This window comes from Oryctolagus cuniculus, chromosome 9, assembly GCF_964237555.1.
Source record: "Oryctolagus cuniculus chromosome 9, mOryCun1.1, whole genome shotgun sequence".
Classification (NCBI taxonomy): domain Eukaryota; kingdom Metazoa; phylum Chordata; class Mammalia; order Lagomorpha; family Leporidae; genus Oryctolagus; species Oryctolagus cuniculus.
In genome coordinates this window covers 74,199,919-74,217,195 of record NC_091440.1, presented here as the reverse complement: position 1 = coordinate 74,217,195, position 17,277 = coordinate 74,199,919, and the positions used below count along the sequence as shown (strand labels likewise).

At 41.6% G+C, this 17,277-nt stretch overlaps 1 protein-coding gene across 4 annotated transcripts in view; it reads right to left on the bottom strand.

Annotated features, from left to right (window-relative positions):
- Positions 1-13,603: 13,603 nt before the first annotated feature.
- Positions 13,604-17,277, bottom strand: part of LHFPL6 (LHFPL tetraspan subfamily member 6) — a 274,269-nt gene continuing 270,595 nt past the window's right edge. For all 4 annotated transcript variants that reach the window (XM_008274501.4, XM_070048958.1, XM_070048959.1 and 1 more), the window contains one exon: positions 13,604-14,753. In XM_008274501.4, coding sequence (XP_008272723.1) covers positions 14,635-14,753 — 119 coding nt within the window. In that variant the 3' untranslated portion in view covers positions 13,604-14,634. The remainder of the gene's footprint in view (positions 14,754-17,277) is intronic.

Genomic DNA, 17,277 nt, shown 5'->3' with positions numbered 1-17,277 from the left:
GTTTTAAACTGAAGAAGCTGAATTCCAAGTCAGGGTGAGAGATAAGAAACAAGGGCAAGATGTAGGTCCCTGAGAACTAAGGCTGAGGCAGTCTCCAAAAACACTCCTCCCCCATGAACTTGCAAAATCTTGGGAGCTGGCTTTGAAATTGAAAAGGATATGAAATGAAATAGTTTATTTTTAAAAATTTTGAGGGATAGGCATATCTATCAATCTCATGTATGGGCATTTCCTTGTACTGTTTAAAAATATCTTGAGGAGATAATAAAAATCACAAGTTGAGCAATGCACAGGACACTGAAAATATTCCCTTATCATCCTATCTCTTATCCAAAACAAACACCATCATCTGTTTCCTATTCATATTTCCAGAAATATCTTATTTGTATAAAGCAAATGCATGAATATTCTCTTAAAATGGTCTCAGAAATACTGGAATACTATATAAACTCTTTTGTATCTTGTTTTTCTCTCCTAGTGGACACAAGAACTCTTTGCAAAACAGTACAGAAAAGGTGCCTTTTAAATGGCTCTGTAGTTTTCCACATGTAGGTATACCACAATTTTTACTAGGTTATTTGTACTTATTGATGAACAATAATTGTACATATTTATGGAGTTCAATGTATTTGGATACATGCATACATTTAATGATCAAATTATGATAATTAGCTTCCATCACATCATATATTCAAGATTTTTTTGTAGTGTGAACATTCAAGAGTCTTTCTTCCAGCTATTTTGAAAAATACAGAATGTTACGTTTAACTATTGTTACCATACTATGCAATAGAACACCAACAGGCTTGTTTTTACAATAAGAACAACAACAATAAAAAAAGGGGGCTGGCATCATGGCTCACTTGATTAATCTTCCGCCTGCGGCGCCAGCATCCCATATGGGTGTCAGGTTCTAGTCCCAGTTGCTCCTCTTCCAGTTCAGCTCTCTGCTGTGGCTGGGAGGGCAGTGGAGGATGGCCCAAGTGCTTGGGCCCCTACACCCGCATGGGAGACCAGGAAGAAGCAACTGGCTCCTGGCTTTGGATCAGCACAGCGCAACAGCCGTGGTGGCCATTTGGGGGGTGAAGCAGTGGAAGGAAGACCTTTCTCTCTGTCTCTGTCTCTCACTGTCTAACTCTGCCTGTCAAATAAAAAAAAAGTACTTTTTAACCTGATAAAAATAAACCTTTCTGAGGTTTAATTTATATTTTTTGAGAAACTTAATTAACTTTGAAGAAGAACCCAAGAATGGTACATCTTTTGTGAGCACTTAGACATAACTATAGCTTATGAGACATAAAAAATATCCTCCACTTAATGCATTAAAATGAAGAAAATCTTTGTGAACAAGTTTTACTATTAACTCTCATAATCCCACTCTTTGAGGACAGAGGTGCTGCATGGGAAGTTAATGCACAGTGACTCTTGTTGTTTATTTAACAAGTAACACTTTTATGTATGATGTCAGTGAGCACTCAAGGCTCTTGACATCAGCTGCCTAGGCTATGGAAGCCTCTTGGATCCATTAACTCCACAAGACCATAAGCAAAGTGGAAGTTCTCTCCTCCCTTCAGAGAAAAGTACATTCTTCTTTGGTGGCCACTTCTTTCCACTGGGGTCTCACCCACAGAGGTCTTCTATGTAGAACATTTTTTGCCACAGTGACTTGGCTCTCCATGCCCAAAATGCTCCCTTGAGCTTTTCAGCCAGACCAGAATGCCTTAAGGGCTGATTCTGAGGTCAGAGTGCTATTTAAAGCAATTGTCATTCTATGAGTCTGCTGTATGGTATGCTTCCCATGTTGGATCATTCACTCTTTTAATTCTATTATTATTGCCAAACACTTAATCCTATCTATAAGGTCACTTTAACCCTTAATCCTATCTATATGATCATTTTATTACTTAATCTAACCATATGCTCACTTTAACACTTAAAATGCTCTTTTTACCACCCAGCTCAAAATGGTTTGGGATCCCATAATAAGTTTTTAAAATGTATTCTAGGAAGTAAATCTGTAGGAATGTATGAAGAATTATACAGTTTTACAGTTACAAACTTCATACAGTTTGCAATTGCAACTTTAGGAACATGGTGATTCTTCCCACAGTGCCCACCCTTCTACCCACACTCCTACCCCCCCATTCCCACTCTTATTTTTTATTAAGATCTATTTTTTGGGGGGATGCCATTGTAATCCATAAGCTGTACTTTGGAAATTTATATTCATTAAATAAAAGTTAAAAAAATCTATTTTCAATTAACTTTATACATATCATTATCTCTATGTTGAGTAAAAGAGTTCAACAGATAGTATGAAAAAAAAAAAAAGAAGAAAAACACTGTTCCTCAACAGTCAAGACAAAGGCTGTTCAGAGTCATTGCTTCTCAAAACTTAAATTTTACTTGTACAGATTGCCATTTAGGTGCTCAATTATTACAGGTCTGGTATGTGTCCCTTTGGAACTGACTTATTTCACCAAGTGTGATGTTTTCAAGTTTCATCCATTTTGTTGTAAATGACTGGATTTCCCTCTCTCTCTCTCTCTCTCTATATATATATATATATATACTGCTGAGTAGTATTCCATGGCCTACATATCCCATAATTTCTTCATCTAGTCTTTGATGGACATTTGAGTTGATTCCAGGTCTTAGCTATTGTAAATTGAGCTGCAATAAACATTAAGGTGCAGACAGCTTTTTTGTTTAATTTAATTTCCTTTGGGTAAATTCCCAGGAGTGGGATGGCTGGGTCATATGGTAGGTCTAAATTAAGATTTCTGAAGAATCTCCAAATTATCTTCCATAGTGGCTTAACAGTTTACATTCACACCAACAGTGGATTAGGGTACCTTTTTCCCCACATCCTCGCCAGCATTTGTTGTTTGTTGATTTCTGTATGAGAGCCATTCTAACAGGGGTGAGGTGAAACCTCATTGTGGTTTTGATTTGCATTTCCCTGATGGCTAGTGATCCTGAGCATTTTTTCATGTGTCTGTTGGCCATTTGGAATTCCTCTTTTGAAAAATGTCAGTTTAGATCTTCTGTATATAAAGAGAATCAAAAATGAGTCTTGATGTGAATGGAAGAGGAGAGGGAGTGGGAAAGGGGAGGGTTGCGGGTGGGAGGGACGTTATGGGGGGGAAGCCATTGTAATCCATAAGCTGTACTTTGGAAATTTATATTCATTAAATAAAAGTTAAAAAAAAAGAAATTTTCCGAGTAGATTTACAACTTGCATTTTGGAACAACAGAAAGTAGCGCATGCTTCTGAATAATGAAAACATGAGCACAAAAATTGAATATTTTCATATGCATGTCAGAGTTTTGAAAATATCTTCATGCAGAGTGTGCTAATAAATGTCAATTTTCATACTGTAAAAAAAGGTCAGTTTAAGTTATTTGCCCATTAACTGATACCACAATTTATTTAAGGAATTCCCCATTGATTATCATTTAAGCTGTTTACAGACTTCTGCTGTTACTAAAATGCTTCAATGAAAACCATGTCCATAGTTGTTTTGCAAATGTGTTAGCTACATTGATTCTTCTTACCAAAAAGGTGCAGATATGAAAGAGGCAGATGCCAAAGATAGCACAAATAAAATTTCAGAAACTCAGCTTAGAATCTGAGAGAGTTGCCCAGCAAAATCCCAGCCATGTGCTTTAGGGCAATTGGAAGAAATATAAAACATCAAAGAGATATTAACTAATATAAAGGAAGGACCAGAGATCTGTGTTTTAGATGAAGACATTTTAAAGCCTACTGGATCTCATGGGACCAAGCAAGGTGGATCACAGAGGAGAGAAACTAAACTAGCATGAAACATTTCCTTAGCTTCCATGGGTGTGTGACCAGCAGTTCTTGAGAAGAAATTAAGACAGGGGTCAGAAATTGTCAAAAATTGTTGTGGGGCCTGCGCCGTGGCTCATTTGGTTAATCCTCCGCCTGCAGCACCAGCATCCCATATGGGTGCCAGGTTCTAGTCCTGGTTGCCCCTCTTCCAGTCCAGCTCTCTGCTGCGGCCTGGAGCCCTGCACCCCATGGGAGACGAGGAGGAAGCAACTGGCTCCTGGCTTTGGATCAGCACAGCGCAACGGCCGTGGTGGCCATTTGGGGGGTGAACCAGTGGAAGGAAGACCTTTCTCTCTGTCTCTGTCTCTCACTGTCTAACTCTGCCTGTCAAATAAAAAAAAAAATTGTTTCTAGTGATCATCTAATATTTTGAAATAGTATTTGTAATAAATCATTTTAGATGCTATATAAAATCTCAAGTTCTTCCATCATCTTGGCATTGTATAGGCTTTAGATAGCATGTGTGCACCATCCTTTACCAGTAGTCAAAATTCTGGCGCCAGAGTGAAGGAAAGCCAAAAATAACAATAATAACAAAAATTAACATGCATTGCAAGCTTACTGTGTCCTATGAACTACAAGACTCTCTCCATGGATTCTCTTGCTTTGTCCTCATCAAACTTAATTTAAAAAGTAAGATTATTGTTCAGTTTTACAAAGGAAGGAACTAAGGTTAAGAAACTTGCCCAAGTTGACATAACCAGTACACAATGGAATCAAGATACAAACTTGGTCATTCTGACTCTGAAGAGTCAGAATTAATCACCTATGAATGCATGAAGTGTGAGCCAAACAACAGAATCTAAGTTCATTGCTGACAACTAGTACTAACCTATCCACCTCCTTATGTTGGCTTTATTTTTAATCCCAAGTTTTCCTTTAAGATCTGGTATTTGTGGAAGGGGGCTTGAAAATTAATCATTTAATAACTCGCCTGAAGCAAATCATAATTTATTCCAGATAAGTACATAGAACCAGCCTCTTATAAAAAAAAAAGTCCCTTCTAATTAAGTTTATGTCTGAATATACTACAAGTGAACCACTGGTTTTTCTAAAATAATTATTGGCATTATGATCTATGATTAAAGGATTGCAACAAAGCGTACTCACTTTAAAGTACTAAATGAGTAGAAAAATGTAAAGACCATACTAAAGGTACATCCTATCACAATATAATAAGTGATCAGTGAAAAAATTTTAAAAGACTAAACAACTGGGTCTGGAGCTGTGGTTCAGTGGGTTAAAGGCCTGGCCTGAAGCGCTGGTATCCCATATGGGAACTAGTTGGAGTCCCAGCTGCTCCACTTCTGATCCAGCTCTCTGCTATGGCCTGGGAAAGCAGTGGAAGATGGCCCAAGTCCTTGGGCCCCTGCACCCACATAGGAGAACCAGAGGAGGCTCCTGGCTCCTGGCTTCGGATAGGCTCAGCTCCGGCCGTTGCAGCCATCTGGGGAGTGAACCAGTGCATGGAAGACCTCTCTCTGTGTCTCTACCTCTCTCTGTAACTCTTTCAAATAAATAAAATAAATCTTAAAAAAAAAGACTAAACAATTGACACCAGAAGCTGTATCGAAACATTCTAGGTGAGAAAACTAAATATCTCAGGGCATCATATATGGAAGGCACTGCCTAAGCTGAACATCCCATGGAAGTAGCAATTCTGAAAGTTGTTAAGAAAAAAGACTTCAGCAGACCCAGTTGCTAGTAGAAGTAATTCAGCTTCTGTGGCCAAATATGACCTTGCAACACTAAGCTGCCTATTCATGTTCAAAACAATCTCATTTTGCATGCTCACCAAACATTTATCTTCAGATATAAATACATACCTCACCTACCACTTTGGTGAACTAGGATGGGCACTAAAAATACAGGACTAAAGACGACCTGGGTCGTGAGAGTAGCTCCTCTTTCTACAGGGTATGAACTCCTCGGGGAGAAAGTCAGTGATTTTCTCCTGGACTCCCATGGCTACACATTAGTGCAGTGACCAGTTCATGGACTACTCTCGCCTTGCTCTGGGGAATTAGCTTAATTCACTTCTCTCAAAAGCTGCTCTTGAGCTGACAAGCAATTTCTTCCTGGTCCTAAGGGCTTGCTGACAATCTAGTGAGTGGTCTTCTCTCTCAGATGCCTCTCTGGAAGGAATCCAGAATCAAACATGGGTGCATGGACATTTACTATTCTGATTCATTTACTCCAATTGCCAAGGATTGCAGAACGTTTTTATAAAGATGAACGTTATGCTGTTAAGAAAAATGCACAATGACTTCCATCTTTCTCCTTCACAGCTAAGTTTCTTAAAAGATTGTTCTGTAACTGCTGCTCCTTGTGTCTCATTCACTCTTCCAGGCCTAACGATTTCATTACTATCACCCCTACTCCATTGAAACAACTCTTTTCTGAGATCATTATTAACTTTCTAGTTACCAAACCAAACAAACACAACTTAACTTCCCCAAGACATTCACAGTAAAGACTGCTGAGTGTGATTTTCCTCTTGAAATTCTCACCCCTTCCATTGATGTCTGGTGACAATGTCTTTGTGTGAATTTCCTCTGATGCCTCAGATTGCTCCTTCAACAAAGATCCTTTAATGATGATGTTTCCTACACTTTCTTTTGCCTTCATTTTTCTCATTGCCTACATAGGCACCAATATCACCCACATCTATTACCTATGTATCCAGAGGTTCTGCTGCGCCCCAGGCCCTAATTTTTTTTTTTATTTATTTGAAAGAGTTACACAGAGAGAGGAGAGGCAGAGAGATAGAGATGGAGATAGAGAGAGAGAGAGAGAGAGAGAGAGAGAGAGCGTCTTCCATCCACTGGTTCGCTCCCCAATTGGCCACAACGGCCAGAACTACTCTGATCTGAAGCCAGGAGGCAGGAGTTTCTTCCAGGCCATAGCAGAGGGCTGGATTAGAAGTGGGGCAGCCAGGTCTCAAACTGGTGCCCATATGGGATGCCGGCACTTCAGGCCAGGGCGTTAACCCGCTGCGCCACAGCACCGGCCAGGCCCTAATTTTCAGCTTTCCATGAGGCACCTGCACCTGAGTATCTCACAGGCACAGCACATTCACCTAAGTTCTTAACTACATTCTTGACCTTCTTTTCTTTTTGGTGTGTGTAAAAAAGTTTTTTTTAATTAAAAAATGTTGTTTTCAAAGATTTTTCTTGGTTATAGAATCCTAGGCTGACAGTCTTTTTCTTTTTTAAAATTTTACTTTTAAACTGAGAAAGATCACATATATTCTTGGTGTATAACATAATGTTTTGATATATGTATACTCGGTGGAATATCTTGTTCTTTTTTCATATCCTGTCTGTGGCATTCCCTTCTACCCAAATGCCCACACCAGAGACTTGAAGCATCCCCCCTGTCATCCTCCCCACTGTATTCCAGAGATCTCTTGACTTTGTCCCATTCTCTCTAAGCTGTCTCACTCTCTCCACCTCCCCTAATTTTGCCTAGTTTGGCCTTATCATGTCACACCTGGATGACATGAGTATTTGTTCACCTTCTTGTCCTACCCACTGAGACCATGGTAGATACTCAACAACTCTTCCTTGGTGTAATTCTTGCATTGTAACAAAGCCTATCCCCATGTACCAAACCATGCAAGATGACTCAGCTCCACTGACATTTAAGTCTACACCTTAGGTAGAGTGAAGACGTAAGTGCACATATCGACGGATTTGGGCAAGTGTCCACACCTGTGTGACCAGCACCAGGATCAGCGTATAGCCCATTTCTATCATCCCAGGAAGTTCTGTGTTTTTACCAGTCAATCTTGTCATTATCATGAGAGGATAGCCACTGCTTTACTTTCTATTAATATGTGCCTGTGTGTCTGGCTTCTTTTGCTCAACCTAATATCTGTGAAATAGTCCAAGTTGTTGTGTATATGAGATGTTCATTCTTCTTATATCTGAGTATTATTCTGATGTAGGCAGGGAGGAGGCCAGCTAAGAGGAGCTGAAATTTGACAGTCAGGGCCTGCTACAGTCCTGTACAGCCCATGGCGTGACAATACAGCAGACCAGAGTGACAGCCTGGTCTACACAATCCAACCTCCCTACCTGTGCACTGCCCAACCTTTCTAGGCACTGTCAACTCCACCTTCCTAACCTCAGTAATAAAACCACAAATTCTGTAATGTTGCAAAATGAGAATCAGCACTACCTAAACATCTCCAGTACAGCTGCAGGCTACATCCCTGCAATGAAGTTTAGGTTATGATAATAAAATTACCACAGCTAACACTCCTACTCCCATCATATACTTGCCTCACGGACACTTAAGATTTTCAAAAAAGGGCACAGAAATCAGCAGTACTCAAGCCCCACCCCAAGCCCTGCCCTCTTTGAGTATTCAATTAAGCCCCACCCCAGACATTACCCCAATGCCTCTGGATAGTATAAAGGAGGGCCTTGAACACTGTTGATTGCAGCTCTCTCCTGAGCTAGCCCAAACTCATTACTCAGTGTGTACTTTCCCTTTAACCAAATCTCCCTTTCCTGCTCACTTTTACCTATAGCTCTTCCTTGAGTTCTTGTGTACAGACAAGAGCTTGGACCAAGACAGAGGCTACTGCAGGATTCCACTGTTTAAATATGATAATTTGTTTATGCTTTGGTGGACATCTGAGTTGTTAAAAGTTCAATGAATAAAGCTGAAAAGAACATTCTTACACAGTCTTCTTATGGACAAAATTATCCAGAAAGGGAATTAACATGGCTAACATAAGTAGAAATTGCATATTGTTTTTTCCATTTATATGTCCACTCACTCAGCAATACTTGATGTTGTCAATATTTTTTCAATCCATCTAGACTATGTTAAGTGATGTTTCATTGTACTTTTCTAAGTTTCATTTTTCGTGACTAATGATGTTGCACATTTCTCCATGTGATTGGTAGTAATTGGTAGTTCTTCTTTTGTGAAATACCTCATCCAATCATCCAAGTATTTACTCATTAAAAATTAGATTATCTTTATTATTTGAAGGAATTTTTCTAATGTATTCCGAATACACATTCTTTGCTAGATATAAAACTTTTTCTGGTCTTTGGCTCATGCCTTTATTTTTCTTGCTATCTTTTGAAAAGCAGAAAATTGTAATTCATATTTCTTTGTGCCTTTGTGATTTGATCATGTTCAAGCTGCTTTACCTGGGAGGAACAGGATAGGATGTGGTAGTCTCTGATATTCTTAATTTTTCTTCCAGGCTTAGGACCAATTTGAGAACTGGGTCTGTGTTTCATATGGAGTAGAATTCCTAGCAAGTAACAGATGCTGCAATAACTACTTATTACCCAAAGATATAAACTGCTGAAAACCAGAAGAACAAATTAAATGTCATCAGTTCATTTCTTTGTGTGTCATTTTCTCCTCCTGAAAACAATAAACCCCTCACTTACCTCACAGTCTTGGGTACACAATGAAGACTTTTGAGGTTGTAAAAATGGAGCTCTTCTTATCCCTTACATGTACCTCAATAAAAATCCCAACAAGACATATGATCTTTTGGGGTCGGCACTGTGGTGCAGCTGGTGACTCTGCTGCCGGTGAAACGGCTTTCCATATGCACACTGGTTCAAGTCTCAGCTGCTGAACTTCTGAACCAGCTCCCTGTTAATGCACCTAGAAAAGCAACGGAAGGTGGCCCCAGGTACTTGTACTTGGGCCCTGCACCCACATAGGAGCCCAGATGCAGTTCTTGGCTATTAGCTTTGGCCATTTGAGGAAGTGAACCAGAGGATGGAAAATCTCTAACTCTGGCTCTCCCTCTCTCTGTAACTCTGCATTTCAAATTAATGAATAAATCTTAAAAAAAAAAAAAGACATACGATCTTCAACTTAGACTAGCTTCACATAGAGTTTTTCTTTCTTTTTTTTTGTTTTACAATAGTGCAGAAGCAATATGCATTCAGTAGGAATCACACTTCAAATCTTGAATTTTGATCTTTTTTATCTTTTCCTGGGATGGCATTATGAAGTATAAAAATCATCTTGTAATGCTAGATAGTCCCAGCAAACTGCAAATACCCATTGGCCAAGCAATCAAGAGGAGACACACCCATGCTCTCTGCCCTGTGCTGTGAGCTAGGATGTTCAGCAAGTACATTATACTTATTTTTGACTTATGTTTTCAACCAATGATGGATTTGTGAAGATATTCACTGCATCATAAATCGAGATACATTTCACAGATAGTGTTTCCATTACTATTTCATGAATCCTGAGTGGGTTCACTTGAAAAGCAGGGTGAGGCTGGCGCCACAGCACAATAGGCTAATCCTCTGCCTGCGGCGCCAGCACCCCCCGGGTTCTAGTCCCGGTTGGGGCACTGGTTCTGTCCCGGCTGCTTCTCTTCCAGTCCAGCTCTCTGCTGTGGCCCGGGAAGGCAGTGGAGGATGGCCCAAGTGCTTGGGCCCTGCACCCACATGGGAGACCAGGAGAAGCACCTGGCTCCTGGCTTAGGATTGGCGCAGTGTGCTGGCTGCAGTGCGTCGGCCGCAGCGGCCGTTGTGGGGTGAATCAACTGATAAGGATGACCTTTCTCTCTGTCTCTCTCTCTCACTGTCTAACTCTATCTGTCAAACAACAACAACAACAACAACAAAGCAGGGTGATGTAATTCTTTTTTTTAATTTGTTTTTATTTGAAAGTCAGAGTTACAGAGAGAGACAGAGAGAGAAAGATCTTTCACCTACTGATTCATTCTCCAATGCCTACAACAGCTGGGGCTGCACCAGGCTAAAGCCAGAAGTAGGAATTCCATCTGTGTCTCTCATATGGGGGCAGGGAACCAAGTACTAGAATTGTCACCAGCTGCCTTCCAGTGTGTGCATTAGCAGGAAAGCTGGGTTGGAAATGGAGGTGGGATTCAATCCCAGGCACCCTGATAGGGGATGAGGGCATTCCAAGCTGCATCACAATGCCTGCCTCTGGAAGCTTTTTTTTTTTTTTTTAAGATTTTAAGAGGGAGGGAGGGAAGGAGAATGGGAAAGGGAAAGGGAAAGGGAAAGGGAAAGGGAAAGGGAGAGAGAGAGAGAGAGAGAGAGAGAGAGAGAGATATTTGCTGGTTCACTCCCTAGATGTTTGCAACAGCCAGGGCTGGGCCAGGCTGAAGCCAGGAGCTTCAATCAGGTCCCCTACATGGGTGAGAAGGGCCCAAACACTTGGGCCATCCTCTGCTGCTTTCCTATGCACATCAGTAGGGGACTGGAGCAGAAGTGGAACAGCTGGGACACAAACCGTATGGGTTGCCAGCGTTGCAAATGGCTGCTTTGCCTGCTACGCCACAACACTGGCCCCTAGATATAATTCTTAAACCATTAGATGCAGCTCTTGAAGTGCAGGGACATCTTGAACAACAATCCAAAGTCATAGGAGTAGCTAGAACATGCAATGTAAGGGTTTATCACTTTCTCACGTGAGATTCACCAGCTTTCTATGCTAGTGAGGCTCAGTAATACCTAAAATCACAAGGACCACATGACAGTGACAATCCCATCATTGAAATTGTCCAAGCAATTATGCCTTTAAGAATTCCATAGAGAGCTCCAACTCCATAATGGGAGCTAAAAGGTCATCATACAATTCTGACAGGAAGATGAAGTTAAAAATTTTCTTTTGAAAAACACCAGCAGTACATGAATACGACAGGCTAATTGAGGAGGCGAAGTGCAATCTCTCTTCTGTGCAGGCAACCAGAGTGGAGAAGCTCCTGCTCTGAGGACAATGAGACCCAATCAAATGACATTCAGCACATTATGAATTAAGGATCTGATTGTGAATGCCTTTCTCCTTACCAGTCTCATTGGTCAGCTCTCTGTACTGGCCTCCAGAGCAGCACAGATGCGTACCCTGGAATAATTAAAACAGCCAGGAGCAACTGTGATATTCAGATACTTAAGTTAATTAGATAAATATGCACAAGGGGCATAAAAAATAGTCGCATGTGTAAATGGTCAGAGTGCACAATTTCCAAATATGAAAAGTATGTAATTTAGAAACTGAGTTTATAAAAATTTTCCTTAAAAACTCAGACTGCTTAATAAAGAACAGTCATACGTCCATTATTCAGTTTGCAACTTTTGCTTCTGAAAGAGCTAGTTCTGTTGGATTCAAACTTCTCTTTTTATTCAAAGCTTTCTGGTGGGGCAGGGATGTTTATTGGAGATTCCTTACTGAGAGTGGTATGAAACTGCCTCTTGTACAGGGATACAGAAGAAACCCAGCACCTTGTAGGAGGTGGAAAGGAGGAAGTTGCTGGTGGCTTGTGACAACCCTGTTATCATCCTGGAGACAGCTGGCCCAGACAACTCTTTTTCTTTTTTAAAGATTTATTTATTTACTTGAAAGTCAGAGATACACAGAGAGAGAAGGAGAGGCAGAGAGAGAGAGAGAGAGAGAGAGAGAGAGAGAGAGAGGTCTTCCATCTGCTGGTTCACTCCCCAGTTGGCTACAATGGCTGCAGCTGTGCTGATTTGAAGCCAAGGAGTCAGGAGCTTCTTCCAGGGCTCCCATGTGGGTGCAGGGGACCAAGCACTTGGGCCATCTTCTACTGTTTTCCCAGGCCACAGCCGAGAGCTGGACTGGAAGTGGAGCAGCTGGGCCTTGAAAACTGGCACTCATATGGGATGCCAGCACTGCAGGCAGCAGCTTTACCCACCACAGAGCTGGCCCCCGACACCTCTTGAAGCATGGTTTGGTTCTTATTGCCTTAAATCACATCTGAATATTGCCCATATTTTATCTCTTTCTCTTTTTTAAAAGATTTTATTTATTTATTTGAGAGGTAGAGTTACAGACAGTGAGAGGGAGAAACAAAGAGAGTGGTCTTCCTTTCTTTGGTTCACTCCCCAATTGGATGCAACAAATGGAGCTGCACCAATCTGAAGCCAGGAGCCAGGAGCCAGGAGCTTCTTTCAGGTCTCCCATGTGGGTGCAGGGGCCCAAGGACTTGGGCCATCTTCTACTGCTTTCCCAGGCCATAGCAGAGAGCTGGATTAGAAGTGGAGCAGCCAGGTCTCGAACTGGCACCCATATGGGATGCCTCAGGCCAGAGCGTTAACTCGATGGGCCACAGTGCCAGCCCCGCTCATATTCTCAAATTTAGTTCTCTCTTACGAATTTACTCATGACTGAAATGCAGTGAATAGGAAATTAGAATTCCACTTGCAAAGAAACTAAGCTGAAAGTAGAAAGCAGGTCCCACTCACCTCTGATACACTGTGTGCCTAGAACAATGTCAGGTTGGGTGATAAGTGAGTTAAAGAGAGGCCTTAGGGCCGGCGCTGCAGCTCACTAGGCTAATCCTCTGCCTTGCGGCCCCGGCACACCAGGTTCTAGTCCTGGTCGGGGCGCCGGATTCTGTCCTGGTTGCCCCTCTTCCAGGCCAGCTCTCTGCTATGGCCAGGGAGTGCAGTGGAGGATGGCCCAAGTGCTTGGGCCCTGCACCCGCATGGGAGACCAGGAGAAGCACCTGGCTCCTGCCATCGGATCGGCACGGTATGCCTGCCGTGACAGCCATTGGAGGGTGAACCAACGGCAAAAGGAAGACCTTTCTCTTTGTCTCTCTCTCTCACTGTCCACTCTGCCTGTCAAAAAAAAAAAAAAAAAAAAAAAAAAAAGCCTTAAAAGAGAAAAGGACAATCTATAGGACTAGGAATGTTGAAAGGCTACATCTAAGAAATTAAAGACGTAAACCCGGTAACAATTAGTCTTTGGTCTAGCTATTGATCAAAGAGAGTTTATTCACAGAGCTTTTCAAATACAAACAAAATAGCACTTTTAAAATTTTTTTTACAAAATGAGTATTGAAATAAATGTGATACAGCACAGTACAATAATGGACAAAAGAAAACAAGATCTAGTGGCTGGAAAATGTCTCTCTTTACTCATGTATCAACTGAATTCTCACCTACAGGGAACAGAAATTCTTCCCTTTACTTCGTAAAAATATCAAAGCAGAAGCTACTCAGAGAAATACTGCATATCTTTGAATAATATTGGAATATGAAGGCTTAACTCTAAAGGTCTGCATAAACACTGAAAATGTGTTGAGGGTGAAGAGTTTATGCAGGTGACACAAAATACTGATAGAGTGGCTTATTGGTCCATGTATTAGGTTTAATGTATGTTTTATAAAGTGATAATACTGTACTTTAAATGCATATCAAAAAGCAAACAGAGGAGTAACGCACTGCTGAACCTCCTGTACAGTTTGTGCGATGGTCTCCATCCACGTTTGTGCCTGGGTGTGTGTGGACGCGGTGTGTCTTGCATGTGCTCGTGTGCTTTCGGGGTTGTCATCATCGCCAGGGATGGCTGCAGGGTACCCTGCTTCTCAACACAACACTGTTTAAACTAGCCCTTTTGAATCTGTGAATCTTTGCCTTTTTTTATTTGAAAATCAAAACAAAAACAGAACCTTTTTTGCATATATAGGTTTGTGGTGTGTGTGTGTGTGTGTGTGTGTGTGTCTATCTGTGTGTTATACATTAACAATACTCTGTAGACTAGAAACACCCGATGTCTGGCAATATTTTAGCCTTTGGTCCATTTCTCCATACCCTCCAAGTGTTTCACAAATCTCCCACAGCCCTTCGTTCCTACAGAATGTTCTTGATCCCATCAGGTTTCATTTCATTAGCATTGTGTTGGACTAGGTCCACTATTCCACCTTTAGAAAGTAGCTGGTTACTTCAGCCCCTTCAAATCCCTTTGGCCCATCTTCTCCTCTGTTTGTTCCTTGTGGCTCCTTCTCAGTAGGGGTAGTGCTTCTGCTTCTTGCCCGAGAAGCAAGCCAGCCACGTGCACAGCAGCATGGAGGCCGCAGCACCTGCTCCGGTGCAGTAGTAGGCCCAGCCGATTTCACACTTACCTAGGGATAAAGGAAGAGGAGAGAAAGCAGGCACAGGTGAGGATGACTTACAGGAGACTCTGTTATTTATTTCAGTGTGTGTGTTCTGAGATACCCATTAGGTATAGAGTGACTTTCCTCAAATGGAATGGATAACTGAGCTGAAAGGTACCCTGAGTTTCGTGAAGGAGGCAAGAATGGTTATGTGCCTTTCAGAAGTATCTCAAGGTCTGTGCTTCATGCTAGACAAAAGCCAGGAGAGGAGAGAAGAAGGGGTTAACTCTAATTTAAATCACACAAATGTACATAATAAAGGACTTTATCTTGAGAAAAATCAAAATATAGATGTGATCCTTTTGCAAAAGAGCGGCTCTGAGCAGGACCCTACTTGAAGGGTAATGCAACCACATATGCTGCAGTTACAAGGAACCATCAAATGTGTCACACTACCACGTGAACTGGAGAGCCTAGATGGCCAGATTCCTCTGGGATCACTGTTCTTCAAGTTCAAGTGACATTTCAAAGAAAACACAGAGTCCAGGGGCCAGATGGATACTGAGTTCTCAGAGGTGGATTCATACTACTAATTATACATGCAACTAGCAGACTTCTTTTTCATACATAGTCTTTGTCAATCATTTTCACAATATTGTGAGTGCAGCACAGTTGTCAGGGAAGCTGGGATTCACAGAAGCTGGTGATTCTCCCCAAATCATACCCTTAAAATGCGTAAGAAACGGAGCCAGGATTCAAGCCTGGGTTCCTGATCCTAAGAAGTCACTGACCTCATGTCCTATCTGGATTAACAGGGTGTGTGTCTGCATCATTCAACTTTCTTATGCTGTCCAAGTTATTCCTTTTGTGTTTACAGTAAAGAAGGTCACTGTGTCTTTCACTGGACGTGACTCTTTCTGCTCCAAGTATATCCTTCTTTTAGCCTGTTTTACAATGTTGTCAGACAATGCTCCAACTGCAAACATTGCCTCCCTTCCTTTTCTTCCTGTCTATAGACATAAATGGAGACACAAAGACACTTGGATTTTACAGTCATTGAACATATAAACTATGTAATGAAAATAATATTCCTTTTTTCTCATATTAATCATTTTATTGTATTCATTTATGAACAAATAGCTTCCCTACTGAAAAATAGAATGTGAGTCCTTACATGCAATTCAACTACGTATCTTCAATAGCAATTTTCTGCCGGGGTAGTTAGCAGGTGCTCCCTGAGGTGAGACAAAGCTCAGTGAGTTACCAGCTTGTGGTTATCATGGGCCACTAGCAGCAAAATGAGGTAAACAGCTGCCACAGCTTGAAAGTACTCTGGGACGTTACCTATGCACACAGTTCTCAACCCAGATTTATCCTGGATTTCTCCCTTTCCACCTCCAATAATGAGGTTAAGAAAAATAAAAAAATATGTTATGGATGATGCTTTTCTCAAAGTAGTGCATTTAATCCCCATAAGAGCCTGATGTGGCAGGCATATGACTTCTCTGATAGGAAAACTGAGCTAAGAGAAGTTTTATAACCTGCCCACGGGGCAAGTCTTTTGAAATGCTTCTGAAATGCTGCAGCACCCCTGGGCAGGCTCCACTCATTGCTTTTCTGTTCTCCTGCTTCTTTTAACATCATCACCAACATTAAAGCTGTCAACTATCTCTAAAAATAAACCAGGTCAAGTTACTTGCCTATTGAAAACCCTCAAATGAGTTCTCAACACCCATCTCCTTCCTGTGGTCCACGAGGCCCTAAATGAGCTGGTGTCTGCTGACCTGCCTGGCCTCGTGACTCCTGCCTCCTGTCTTCTCTGGCTACCCTGGCCACCTCTTCTGGAGCACACCAGGCTTGCTGCTGGAATGAGAGCTCTAAACTCATTCTTCTCACCCAGAAAATTCTATCTCAGATGGCTGAAAACTGGCTTCTTCTCCAGTGGTACCTCCCACCCACTACTGCCCCCCAAACCCTGCAGATCTGCCTTATCAGACTCTGTTTTCTCCCCTCACTTGACTGCCTTCATAGAACCTTCCATGGTCTGCAAATATTCTCTGTGTGTTTCAGTCATTATCACTAGCATAAAGCTGCAGCAAGGCGGCCCTTTTGTATACTTTCTCCCTTTGTGTGTCCCTGTAACACCAGAGTAGGCACCTAATAAATAATTGCTGGATTCAAATCAAGGCAATTGTCCGCTTGGAAGTTCTTCCACGTGAGACAAAGAACCAATGTAATAATACCTTCTCCACCACGGTTTTACCCATAAAAATGTGAGAGGTCAGACGGGTCAATAAAAATAGGCAGTCAGGTTGGTCCCTATGGAAAATAAGGACAAGGAGAGTCCCCCTAAGAGGGTGCAAAATGCTTGCTTCCCCCAAAAGTTATCTTTAGCTGGGATCAAAGTGTCAAAGTACTGAATTCCACTGCATGTTTCTCCTCAAAAGCTGCCTTTACCAAGACAAAAGTATCTTCCCCACTCAAAAAGAAAAAAAAAATCAAGGCAAATGAAAAACAGAAAGAAGGGTGGAAGTGAAACGGGCAGAGAGCC